Source organism: Dama dama, chromosome 1 (assembly GCF_033118175.1).
Source record: "Dama dama isolate Ldn47 chromosome 1, ASM3311817v1, whole genome shotgun sequence".
In the NCBI taxonomy this organism is placed as follows: Eukaryota; Metazoa; Chordata; class Mammalia; order Artiodactyla; family Cervidae; genus Dama; species Dama dama.
This window is the reverse complement of record NC_083681.1, coordinates 10,926,657-10,940,783: the sequence shown is the minus strand read 5'-3', so window position 1 is coordinate 10,940,783 and position 14,127 is coordinate 10,926,657. Positions and strand designations below refer to the sequence as shown.

The 14,127-nt window shown below is 40.3% G+C and overlaps 1 protein-coding gene across 1 annotated transcript in view; it reads left to right on the top strand.

Annotated features, from left to right (window-relative positions):
- CNTN5 (contactin 5) overlaps positions 1–14,127 on the top strand; it is a 1,550,500-nt gene that overhangs the window by 1,527,317 nt on the left and 9,056 nt on the right. The window contains exons 22-23 of the mRNA XM_061143613.1: positions 394–580; positions 1,025–1,137. Of these exons, the coding sequence (XP_060999596.1) occupies positions 394–580; positions 1,025–1,137 (300 nt within the window). The remainder of the gene's footprint in view (positions 1–393; positions 581–1,024; positions 1,138–14,127) is intronic.

Here is a 14,127-nt window from a genome sequence, read left to right as displayed (position 1 = left end):
ATCTTTCTTAAATAATTCATTAAAAGCTAGATGGCTTTGAATGGGAAATGGTCCCAATGACGTATGAGAAAGGAATTATTCCAACTTCATGAATGATTCTTCATGCTACCAGGCTACAAGGTAGCTCCTTTCGCTGCTTTGCTGAGTACTGTTAAGGTGCCATGGTTTACACAGATGCAAATCAGGCAGCAGTTAAGATTGATTTGGCCTCATTAGTGGAACCTATTAGTTGGATGATACAGCAATGATTTCCCAGAGGTGGGTTTGAGAAACATCGAACCAGCCATGATTGTATAGTGGTTAATACTCTGCATTGAGAAACACCCAACGGGTAAAAAAAAAGTTCAACAGGGGAAACTAAAATTAATCTGTCATGTGATAATTTGTTGACAGATTGGTTATCGGAAAGACATGGAACAAGAAGATGCAGCAGAAACCGTCAAAACGAGGGGGAACGAGTCATCCATCATCCTGACAGGATTAGAAGGAAATACGCTATATCACTTCACAGTGAGGGCTTATAATGGAGCTGGATATGGGCCACCCAGCAGTGAAGTGAGTGCAGCCACCAAGAAATCCCGTAAGTGACCGGGGCTTTGTGTTTGTCTCAGACAAAAGAGGAACATCTTTTAACATTTCTGAAAGCCACGTGAGGTACATAATAAACTGAGTTGAAGAGGAGTTTTGACTCCTAGTCTCGTTTCAGTGCTTAGATCTGAATTCTAAAACTAGCTCAGAAAATTTTGCATTCACAGTAGATAAAGGTTATCTTCCTGTGAAACAAGGCTAAGTGATTTTTGACACAGGAGGGAGATAAAAGGATTTGGGTTCAAAAGCTCAGCAGAGTAGCTATTAAAATGACACTCCTGGAGCAAAACCCTCCTTATCTGATTCTCGCTGGAAGGAAGCCTATGGTGCCAGCCAACTACTGAACACAGGAAAAGACTGAAATACTCACAAGAATTTAAGTGAATAAAGGTATTTAACATATCTCTTGCACTCACTTTTGCTTTTCATTTTGCAGCCCCCAGTCAAGCACCTAACAATCTCAGGTGGGAGCAACAGGGTTCTCAGCTTTCTCTGGGCTGGGACCCCGTCAGACCATTAGCCAACGAGTCTGAAGTCATGGGCTACAAGGTCAGTGTGTGTTCACTCTCTTAGATAGATGTGCATCTCAAAAATTGCTATCGTGAGGATGTGCAATTAAAAAGGCATAAAAAGACCTATAACATAGCCATTTTTTCCCTCTCAGTCATTGTTCTACCTATGTTCTAGAAACAGCCTTCATGCAGTGGGGAAGTCAAGGCAATCAAAATCAGTTTCAGCTACACAAGTCATAGGAAGCGAATGGGTAGAGAAGACAGCAACAATTTGAACACTGGGTGAAGATGGCTCCACGATGCAGTGTCAGGACAAGCATAACTTTGACAGAGAGTCTTCGCATTCTCTCTCCAAAGACAAACTGTCCTGGCAGATGGAAAAGACTGGACTACTTAGTTTGAGTAGAAAGGCTTTCCATTAGCAAAGAAACACAAGAAGAAAAAAATGCTAGGGTCAGCACAGGGGATATGAGAGAGACCATGGAGAGAGACAGCTGGCTCCAAAATAGATGCAACATTTCACATAAGTCATCCTGCTATGTGCCAGCAAGAGATCTGCAAATATAAAAATGTTCAGACAGTTTGTTTTGAAAAATAACTTTGTCTCTGATTTTAAAAAATATGTGGTCTAGATATTGAATTGGCTGAACTTCAAATTCTTCTTCCATAATATCAGATTCTATTTCCTAAACTTATACAGAATTATTAATGGTTATTATTTAAAACATTTTTAATTTTTAAATAGTTCAATGATTATCTTTAAACTGAAAGGCATTATTTAGGTGGCTGTTCAATTATCTGAGATGGTGAAACAGTATTTGGTGTACAAAGGGCTAAAATTCTGAAGCTAAAAACTTAAATAGTTATAAATGAGATATGTTTTTAAGTTAAATAATAACCCAAGAAGAGTATGTTAAGGTACAAACTATAGTACTTCTTATAGACTAGAATTATTATGGATCATAAACACCCTCACATTAAACACGCTCTCAAATCTGTCCTAATCCTCAGGGACTTTGAATTTCATCTTTGAGGGAGAACAGGTGAGCCATTCTCTCTGTATCCTTCTCTAGTCTTCTTTCTGCACCCTTCCCCTCATCTTCACATCTTGTAGTCTAAGGCAAGTAGACCTTCCAATGATTAAGGGTAACAGTATGGTCAGAAATGGCAATAGATCACCAAGAACAAATCTGATCTCATTAAAACTGTGGCAAGCAGTCTCTTGAACTGGAGAGGAAAATAGATGGTAGATGAAAGCATATGACTGCCTGGAAGAGCCATTTGGCTTTGGGCACCTCTCAGGGAAGAAAAGAAGTACCACGCAACCTGAAGAAAATGTGAAGCTGGGCATAGAGCTCCTGGTGAGACGACCTCCTTGCTCCCATTTGTCCCTTCTATCACACCATTGATCATCCTCCTTACGCGACACTGTCTCCCCACCAGACTGTACATGACTGAAGGCAAAGCCTCTGTCTTACTCATCTCTTTACACTCAATGCTTCTAGGGAGGATGAAAACATTAATTTTGACCCAACTAGGGGTATTTTATGCATGGCCTTCCCATGTGTTGTGTGGAGTGGGGAAAGATAACCAACCCTTAAGTCAAATAGATACCAGTTTAAATCCCAGTTCTGTAACTTTGAACTAGTTGCTTAAACTGAGCTTCATTTTGAAAGGCTGTTGCTGAACGATAAGATGCCGGGATTCTTGGCCTCCGGAGGAGATGAATTCAATCCGGGGCCAGAGACAAGGCTGGATCGCTCAGAGCTTTTGTGTAATAAAGTTTTATTAAAGTATAAAGGAGATAGAGGAAGCTTCTGACATAGGCATCAGAAGGGGGCAAAAGAGTACCCCCCTCCTAGTCTTTAGCTGTGTGTTATATAGTCACTCACAGTCTGTTAATGAAACGAAAGGAATGTCATAAAATTTAGAATGGCACCAGATAATTCATCCCTGGCCATAAAACGATTCACTTGAATCTTGTAGAAGGGCAGATTACCACACAAATAGTTTCATTTACATAGATTAGGGAACAATACCTGAATAAGTAAATTAGGCCGTTTGGCAAAAGCAACTTGAAGATAGAGTCTGGGGTACATTAACATAACTTAAGACAACATTTCCATAAGAAAAAGAAATATATTGGTTAACTTAAGGTTTGAGAGTAGTTAGCTTCAGGTGAAACCAGGTGTCATGGCAACACAGCATTTTAAGAGAAACCTCCTTTTAAATTTGTATAGAGAAGGAAAAACATATCATTGGTTTTTTCTTCCTGCCTCTTAAGAGAGATAAAAATGCCTGGCACTTGCAGCCTCTTTCCTCCACTTAGAGACCCCTGGCCTTCCTGCCTGTTACCCTCTCAATTTTAACTTTAAAAAAAAAAAAAAGATAAGGGACTTCCACCTTGCAATGAAGGGGTGGTGGGTGTAATCCTGAGTCAGAAAACTAAGATGCCACCTGCTATGGAACAGCTAAGATTGCATGCTGCAGGAACTACTAAGCCCAAGAGCAGCAAATTGAGTCTGTCTGCTGTGATGAAAAGATCCTGCAGGAAGATCTTTTGTGGCCAAATAAAAAATGAAGAAATCGATATTTTTAAAATGCAAAGATAGTAATATACAGGATTGTTTTAATGATTAAATAAGATGATTTGTGTAAAATGCTTAGCATCTAGGAAGTGCTCACTAAAAAAAGTAGCTATCACTTTTTTTTTATTGTTATTGGAGGAATTCAACCCAGTAGGTAGAAATTTTTAATATTTTAACAGAAGAAATTGATCTTTAAAAGTTGCCTGCCAGTTCTATCTCAGTGAAAACAGTGCAAAACCCCTTGGAATCCCTTGTTGCTGGGAGAAGAATCTCTAATGTTCTCCATCTTAGTTATAGAAATAGTGCCAAGTAGGCACATGTTGACAGAGGTGTTGTTTTTTTTTTTTTCTTGTTTTCTTTTATTCCTTGAAATGGTTTCACCTCCTTATGTCCCCGAGAGGGAAAATCTAGTTTCTAAAAAAGGAGTCTGCTGGTAACAAATGGAATCTACCTTATTAGACCTTCTGATGGATGGGCTAATCCCCAGTGAGAGAGCTACTGGCAGAAATGATGCAAAGGGCCCCTTGAGGGAAGGGGACTTCAAAACTGATGACTGAGATAGAGACTGGATTCCCGTACAAAGGTCTAGTTTTCATAGGGCAGGTGACTAGGCGTGAAAGCTCCTATTGACATAGGCACGATGGAACAGGAATGTGAATATAAGCTACATGAAACAGTAGCCATGAATATAAACTGAAGCGATGGAACCTAGGGAACACAAGTTTGGATCTTCCTTTTCAGAGCATGGCTTAGAAAAGAACTACACAAGAGCTGCCTAGGCAAGGATCTACATGCGGTTAAAACACCCATACCGTCTGGAGGGAGGTTCACACAAATATGGAGTGGGCAGTGTGATACTCAGAGGGAGAATATTTGATTCCCGCTGAGGTGAAGTGTTAGTTTCTCAGTCCTGTCTGACACTTTACCAACCCATGGATTACAGCCCACTAGGAATGGAATTCTCTAGGCAAGAATAATGGAATGGGTTGTCATTCCTTTCTCCAGGGGACTTTCTCAACCCAGGGATCAAACCTCAGTCTCCTGCATTACAGGTAGATTCTTTACCGTCTGAGCCACCAGCGAAGAAGCCAAAATATTGAATCCCTATATTGCACATATACAACTGATATAATATTGAAAATCAGCTGTTATCTGTGTCAGTCGCATCTGACTCTTTGCAATCCCAGGGATATAGCCCACCAGGCACCTCTGTCAATGGGGTTTCACAGGCAAGAATCCTGGAGTGGGTTGCCGTTTGATTCCCACTTCATCCCCAGAAAACTATTACCAGACCAAAAGTGGTACAAGTGTATTACATTGGTGAGCCCTCTTCTTAAACATAGTAGTGTATAGCAGTTGCAATAGATTAACAAAACTAGGGACATGTCAACTCACTAATCATTTCTCTTTCCATGAGTTAATTTGAAGTAGGCTTGACCCAGTAAGAGGCTTCCCTGGTGGCTCAGAGTCTGCAATGCAGGAGACCTGGGTTCATTGCCTGAGTTGGGAAGATCCTCTGAAGGAGGGAATGGCTACCCACTCCAGCATTCTTGCCTGGGAAACCCCACGGACAGAGGAGCCTAGCGGGCTTCAGTCCATGGGATTGTAAAGATTCGGACCCATTCAGACTGAGTTCACCTTTTAGAATTCTTGGAAATTTTGTGGTAGAGGACTTCCTGCTAATCAAAGTAAGAGAGAACTTCCACAATTAATTGCAATATTAAAAGGAAGGTAAATTTATTTTAACTTTTTATCCTGGCCAATTACTTTGCTTAGGGATCACTAGAAATATACATGGCAAGTAAATTTAAGCCTGGAAACTAGAAGTAGGAGTCAAGCCTAGTTTAAGGTGGATGAATTAAGGAGAAATCCTCATCTAGAAATTTCAAGATTGTGAAAATGATTGATAAGTGATAAATATGGGGGGGAATGGATTTAATCTGTAGACGTGATCCATAAAGGATACACTGAACTCTTCTTTTTCATAGTTAAGGTAGTATATACTAGGTGCAATTTATTCTCAAAGATTTAAATCATGGACTCCCCTGGTGGTCCAGTGGGTGGGAAACGTCTGCCAATGCAGGGGACATCAGTTCAGTTCTTGGTCTGGAAGGATTCTACATACCGTTGGGCAGCTAAACCCGTTCACCACAACTACTCCAGCCTGTGTGATCTAGAGCCCATGCTTAGCAGCTAGAGAGTAGCCCCTGCTCGCTGCAACTAGAGAAAGCCCGCGTGCAGCAACAAAGACCAGGGCAGCCAAAAATAAATAAATAAATCACAAAAATAACATAAAATAATAAGATGAAAGAGCAAGAGTTTGGGGTTAGATCAGTCCATTTTCTAAGAAAGCATGGATCTTACTTCTCTATTTGATTCCAGAGATTGAGTCATCAGCAACATACGTAAGGACAAGATATTACCAGAGAAATACACAATGATATGGAAAGTATCTTTCAAATGTGTTAAGAGAAAGAAAAAAAGAAAAAACCGGTCTCCCCATCACAAAACTTATCAGGGACCTCAAAGTGAACGAGAATATAGTGAGAGAAGGATGGAATTGAACTATTTATAATTGTGTCAGAGGCAACACATTAACATTGAATCTGTTCAGATAAACGTTAAGCATTACCTATTTAGTGAAATTTCTCACTGTTATTTGAGACTGTCCAAGAGAACTTGGACTTCTTAGGATTTTGTTTAAGAACTCTAGATTTAATAGTAACACTTTTAAAATATCACAACTTGTATTAATAAGCAAGAGTAATAGAAGCATGAAGAACCAGCAAAGTGCTGAAAAATAATTGACTTTTGTAGACATGGCTACAAATTATTTACCCTCAAACAAGATAGCTTTCTATATAAAAAGTCAAGTTAAATTTGGGAGCTTATTTAGCATATACATGACTTCTTCAGGTCAATTAATATGTGATTATTTTTACAGTTCCCGATTCAGAATCAACTCCATGTTTCCTTAATATATTATATATCAGCTGTAAGAAAACTGGAAAAAAAAAAAAAACTTCAAAGAAATTGCTTAATTTAACTTACTTTTCCCAAATAAGTATTTTCAAATAAAAAAATCTTTGTTTTTATACCTCCACTAGTTTGGGATCTGAATCTAGAATCCTTAGTATCTTTAACACATGTTGCATCTGTTACCGGCACTTCCAAAAACAACAACATAACTCTGGACTGAAGTATCAGTTCAGTTCAGTTCAGTTCAGTTCAGTCGCTCAGTCATGTCTGACTCTTTGTGACCCCATGGACTGCAGCACACCAGGCTTCCCTGTCCATCACCAACTCCCGGAGCTTACTCAAATTCATGCCCATCAAGTCAGTGTTGGCATCCAAACATCTTGTGCTCTGTCATCCCCTTCTCCTGCCTTCAATCTTTTCCAACATCAGGGTCTTTCCCAATGAGTCGGTTCTTTGCATCAGGTGGCCAAAGTGTTGGAGCTTCAGCTTCAGCACCAGTCCTTCCAACGAATATTCAGAATTGATCTCCTTTAGGATGGACTGGTTGGATCTCCTTGCTGTCCAAGGGACTCTCAAGAGTCTTCTCCAACACCACAGTTCAAAATCATCAATTCTTTGGCGCACAGCTTTCTTTATAGTCCAACTCTCAAATCCATGCATGACTACTGGAAAGACTATAGCTCTGATTAGGGAAACTTTTGTTGGCAAAGTAAAGTCTCTGCTTTCTAATATGCTGCCAGCATTTGTCATAGGTTTTCTTCCAAGGAGCAAGCATCTTTTAATTTCATGGCTGCAGTCTCACTGTTTCCATTGTTTCCCCATCTACTTGCCATGAAGTGGTGGCACCAGATGCCATGATCTTAGCTTTTTGAATGTTGAGTTTTAAGCCAGCTCTTTCACACTCCTCTTTCACTTTCATCAAGAAACTCTTTCCTTCCTCTTCACTTTCTGCCATAAGGGTGGTATTATCTGCATATCTAAAGTTATTGATATTTCTCCCAGCAAACTTGATTCCAGCTTGTGATTCTTCCAGCCCAGCATTTCACATGATATACTCTGCATATAAATTAAATAAGCAGGCTGACAATATACAGCCTTGATGTGTTCCTTTCCCAATTTGGAACCAGTTCATTATTCCATGTCTGGTTCTAACTGTTGCTTCTTGACCTGCATACACATTTCTCAGGAGGCAGGTAAGGTGTTCTGGTAGTCCCATCTCTTTAAGAATTTTCCAAAGTTCGTTGTGATCCATGCAGTCAAAGGCTTTGGCATAGTCAATAAAGCAGAAGTAGATGATTTTCTGGAACTCTCTTGCTTTCTCTATGATCCAGCAGATGTTGGCAATTTGATCTCTGGTTCCGCTACCTTTTCTAAATCCAGCTTGAACATCTGGAAGTTCACAGTTCATGTATTGCTGAAGCCTGGCTTGGAGAATTTTGAGCATTACTTTACTAGTGTGTGAGATGAGTGCAATTGTGCGGTAGTTTGAGCATTCTTTGGGATTGCCTTTCTTTGGGATTGGATTGAAAACTGACCTTTTCCAGTCCTATGGCCACTGCTGAGTTTTCCAAATTTGCTGGCATATTGAGTGCAGCACTTTCACAACATCTTTCAGGATTTGAAAGCACTCAGCTGGAATTCCATCACCTCCACTAACTTTGTTTGTAGTGATGCTTCCTAAGTCTCACTTGACTTCACACTCCAGGATGTCTGACTCTAGGTGAGTGATTACTCCATTGTATTTATCTGGGTCATTAAGATCTTTTTTGTATGCTCTTCTGCTTATTCTTATCATCGCTACTTAATATCTTCTGCTTCTGTTCGGTCCATACCATTTCTGTCCTTTATTGTGCCCATTCTTGCATGAAATGTTCCCTTGGTATCACTAATTTTATTGAAGAGATCTCTAGTCTTTCCCATTCTATTGTTTTCCTCTATTTATTTGCATTGTTCACTTAGGAAAGCTTTCTTATCTCTCCTTGCTATTCTTTGGATCTCTGCATTCAAATGGGTATATCTTTCCTTTTCTCCTTTGCCTTTAGCTTCTCTTTTTTTCTCAGCTATTGATATATTCTCCGTTTTTATATTCAGCTGTAATTCTCCTTAATGATCTTGAGAGTGGTTTTTTTTTTCTTTATGCTGTGAAAGAAGCTTACCAAGTTATCAAGTAGAACAGCAATCTTATACTTACCACATTCTCCTTGTACAGACTTAAACTTAAGTGGAAGAGAAAATAAATGCTAAATACCCAAGACCAACAGTTTCCCTAGACCAAGTATCCCTCTCTCCACCAAGAGAAACTTCTGTCCACTCAGAAAAGACATGTGCAGTCAGGAGGAATTCAGTTACATGCCAAGAAAACAAAGTCTCATTTTTCAATCTACACTAGAGATATCCTTTCCTAATATACAACCCCTTCACCATATAGGGCCTTTCCTGGTGGCTCAGATGGTAAAGAATCCATGAATGCAGAAGATGTAATTCTATCCCCTAATGAGGGGAATAGTTGGACTACCTACTCCAGTATTTGTGTCTGGAGAATTCCATGGACAGGAGACTGATGGGCTACAGTCCATGGGGTTGCAAGATGTTGGACATGTCTGAGCAACTAACATTTCACCATACATCTTCCCCCTTTACCTCTGCTTTCTGTTATTTATAGAGCATGAGAAAGTATGGGGGAATCAGGCTCAAAGCTTACTAGTTATTATATGATCCATCAATACATAGGAATTTTCATTTGTTTGTTCCATTTAGCTATCAGTTACAGCCTGCCAGACTCCTGAGATATAGGTACACTTGGGTTGAAAATATATTCCACAGCCTATAGAATGTGAAGCCCATCCAAATATTTCTCCAGTTTTTCAGGGAACTTAGGGTCTGTGGCCATGCTAGTCTCCTTGATTGACTATATCCTGCATGCATGCTAAGTCACTTCAGTTTCATCAGACTCTTTGTTACCTTATGGACTCTAGCCCTGCAGGCTCCTCTGTCCGTGGGCTTCTCCAGGCAAGAGTACTGGAGTGGGTTGCCACGCCCTCCTCCAAGAGAGCTTCCTGTATCTTGTAGCTGTTCTTTAATCCCATATTCACTCCAAAGATGGGATTCAGCCATTTACTGTGATCCCCACAATTTAAAATGACTCATACATAATAGTTTATGCAGAGTACATCATGAGAAACGCTGGGCTGGAAGAAGCACAGGCTGGAATCAAGATTGCCAGGAGAAATATCAATAACCTCAGATATGCAGATGACACCACCCTTATGGTAGAAAGTGAAAAGGAACTAAAAAGCCTCTTGATGAAAGTGAAAGAGGAGAGTGAAAAAGTTGGCTTAAAGCTTAACATTCAGAAAACTAAGATCATGGCATCTGGTCCCATCACTTCATGGGAAATAGATGGGGAAACAGTGGAAACAGTGTCAGACGTCATATTTTTGGGCTCCAAAATCACTGCAGATGGTGACTGCAGCCATGAAATTAAAAGACGCTTGCTCCTTGGAAGGAAAGTTATGACCAACCAAGATAGCATATTAAAAAGCAGAAACATTACTTTGCCATCAAAGGTCTGTCTAGTCAAGGCTATGTTTTTTCCAGTGGTCATGTATGGATGAGAGTGTTGGACTGTGAAGAAAGCTGAGTGACGAAGAATTGACGCTTTTGAACTGTGGTGTTGGAGAAGACCCTTGAGAGTCCCTTGGACTGCAAGGAGATCCAACCAGTCCATCCTAAAGGAGATCAGTCCTGGGTGTTCATTGGAAGGACTGATGCTAAAGCTGAAACTCCAGTACTTTGGCCACCTCATGCGAAGAGCTGACTCATTGGAAAAGACCCTGATGCTGGGAGGGATTGGGGGCAGGAGGAGAAGGGGACGGCAGAGGATGAGATGGCTGGTTGGCATCACGGACTTCATGGACATGAGTCTGAGTAAACTCCAGGAGTTGGTGATGGACAGGGAGGCCTGGCGTTCTGCGATTCATGAGGTCACAAAGAGTCGGACATGACTGAGTGACTGAACTGAACTGATACACAATAGTTTATACTATCATCTCTATATTTAATTACACTGACATGTTTTTCATCATACTTTAAAAATTAAGACAGAAATGGCTTATATAACTTGAAGACATGTATATGTATACCATGTATATATACTGTGACATATAATGTGTATATATGTATGTATATAACATATACATATATGATCATAGCAAACAACCTGGTCATAGCAAGCTGGTCATGGTAAACACCCTCTTCCAACAACACAAGAGAAGACTCTACACATGGTCATCACCAGATGGCCAATACTGAAATCATACTGATTATATTCTTTGAAGCTAAACATGGAGAAACTCTATACAGTCAGCAAAAACAAGACTGGGAGCTGGCTGTGGCTCAGATCATGAACTCCTTACTGTCAAATTCAGACTTAAATTGAAGAAAGTGGGGAAAACCACTAGACCATTCAGGTATGACCTAAATCAAACCCGTTATGATTATACAGTGGAAGTGAGAAATAGATTTAAGGGACTAGATCTGATAGAATGCCTAATGAACAATGGACGGAGGTTTGTGACATTGTACAGGAGACAGGGATCAACACCATCCTCAAGAAAAAGAAATGCAGAAACGCAAAATGGCTGTCTGAGGAGGCCTTACAAATAGCTCTGAAAAGAAGGGAAGTGAAAAGCAAATGAGAAAAGGAAAGATATACCCATTTGAATGCAGACTTACAAAGAATAGCAAAGAGATATAAGAAAGGCTTCCTCAGCAATCAATGCAAAGAAATAGAGGAAAACAATAGAAAGGGAAAGACTAGAGATCTCTTCAAGAAAATTAGAGATTCCAAGGGAACATTTCATGCAAAGATGGGCTCAATAAAGGACAGAAATGGTATGGACCTTGCAGAAGCAGAAGATATTAAGAAGAGGTGGCAAGAATACACAGAAAAACTGTACAAAAAAAAATCTTCATGACCTGCATAATCACGATGGTGTGATCACTCACCCAGAGCGAGACATCCTGGAGTGTGAAGTCAAGCGGGCCTTAAGAAGCATCACTACAAACAAAGCTAGTAGAGGTGATGGAATTCCAGTTGAGCTATTTCAAATCCTAAAAGATGATGCTGTGAAAGTGCTGCAATCAATATGCCAGCAATTTTGGAAATCTCAGCAGTGGCCACAGGACTGGAAAAGGTCAGTTTTCATTCCAATTCCAAAGAAAGGCAATGCCAAAGAATGCTCAAACTACCACCCAATTGCACTTATCTCACATGTTAGTAAAGTAATGCTTAAAATTCTCCAAGCCAGGTTTTAGCAATATGTGAACTATGAACTTCCAGATGTTCAAGCTGGATTTAGAAAAGGTAGAGGAACCAGAGATTAAATTGCCAACATCTGCTGGATCATCAAAAAAGCAAGAGAGTTCCAGAAAAACATCTATCTCTGCTTTATTGACTATGGCAAAGCCTTTGACTGTGTGGATCACAATAAACTGTGGAAATTTCTGAAAGAGATGGGAATACCAGACCACCTGACCTGCCTCTTGAGAAACCTATATGCAGGTCAGGAAGCAACAGTTAGAACTGGACATGGAACAACAGACTGGTTCCAAATTGGGAAAGGAATGCATCAAGGCTGTATATTGTCACCCTGCTTATTTAACTTCTATGCAGAGTACATCATGAGAAACACTGGACTAGAGGAAGCACAAGCTAGAATCAAGATTGCCAGGAGAAATATCAACAACCTCAGATATGCAGATGACACCACCCTTATGGCAGAAAGTGAAGAAGAACTAAAGAGCCTCTTGATGGAAGTGAAAGAGGAGAGTGAGAAAGTTGGCTTAAAGCTCAACATTCAGAAAACTAAGACCATAGCATCCGGTCCCATCACTTCATTGCAAATAGATGGGGAAACAGTGGAAACAGTGGCTGACTTTATTTTGGGGGCCTCCAAAATCACTGCAGATGGTGATTGCAGCCATGAATTTAAAAGATGCTTACTCCCTGGAAGGAAAGTTATGACCAACCTAGACAGCATATTAAAAAGCAGAGACATTATTTTGCCAGCAAAGTTCCATCTAGTCAAGGCTATGGTTTTTCCAGTGGTCATGTGTGGATATGAGAGTTGGACTATAAAGAAAGCTGAGCACAGAAGAATTGATGCTTTTGAACTATGGTGTTGGAGAAGACTCTTGAAAGTCCCTTGGGCTGCAAGGAAATCCCAAGCAGTCCACCCTAAAGGAAATCAGTCCAGAGTATTCTTTGGAAGGGCTGATGTTGAAGCTGAAACTCCAATACTTTGGCTGCCTGATGCGAAGAGCTGACTCATTTAAAAAGACCCTGATGCTGGGAAAGATTGAGGGCAGATGGAGAAGGGGATGACAGAGGATGACGTGGTTGGATGGTATCATTGACTCAATGGACATGAGTTTGAGTAAACTCTGGGAGCTGGGGATGGACAGGAAGGCCTGATGTGCTGCATTTCATGGAGTTGCAAAGAGTTGGACACAACAGAGCGACCGAACTGAACTGAATAACATATACAAAGAAGACTTTATGGAAATGTCAGTGAGGGATAGTAGACTGAAAGGCACAACATGCAAACACACATATGAAATTGCTGACAGGAAATCCTCTTCTTAAAGGTCCTTGTAGTCATCTTACAGCTGGGACTTCTCACTGTTACTTGTGCTCCCACCTTCTTTTCACCCAGATTCTAGTATCTCACTGATTTCTCCTCACCCACCCACGGCCGCTGGGACTTTGGATTTGTCACTCACTATTGTGAAGAGCAATTGCCCTCAAGATGCTCAGCTGGTGACTGTATGTGTGTTCTCAGTCACTCAACTCCTTGCGACTCCATGAACTATAGCCTGCTAAGTTCCTCTGTCCATGGAATTTTCCAGGCAAGAACTGGAGCAGTTTGCCATTTCCTAACCCAGGGGATCTTGTCTACTCAGAGATCAAACCTTGTGTCTCTTGTGTCTCCTGCATTGGCAGGCAGATTCTTTAGTGCTGCACCACCTGGGAAGTACTGGTGGATAGCCCTTTTGTTTAATAAGATCCATCCTTCCAAAGGCACTGTGGGCAAAACTAGCATAAATTTATTCTGCTATGTTTTTAGACTCACTCACACCATTACTTTTACCATAAGATGTACAGATTAGCCAATACCAGATCATGCCTTTGAGAATAGCAGTATCAAATTATTGTTTGTTTAGAATCATCTCTTTGGCTAACCCACTGTTCTCAGGTTTTTAAGTAGAATTTGAGAATAGTCTTGAAAATAGACACTTTTCTTTATGTCTGGAGATAGTCATTATTATAACAGTCAATCTATAGATGTCCAGGTCCTCAAAGTACTCCTTGGTCTTGTTACTGTCAATAACTATTTCTGACATGTCTTGATAATCCCTTAACCATTTCATATTTGTCATTTGTATTCATCTTTTCTAAA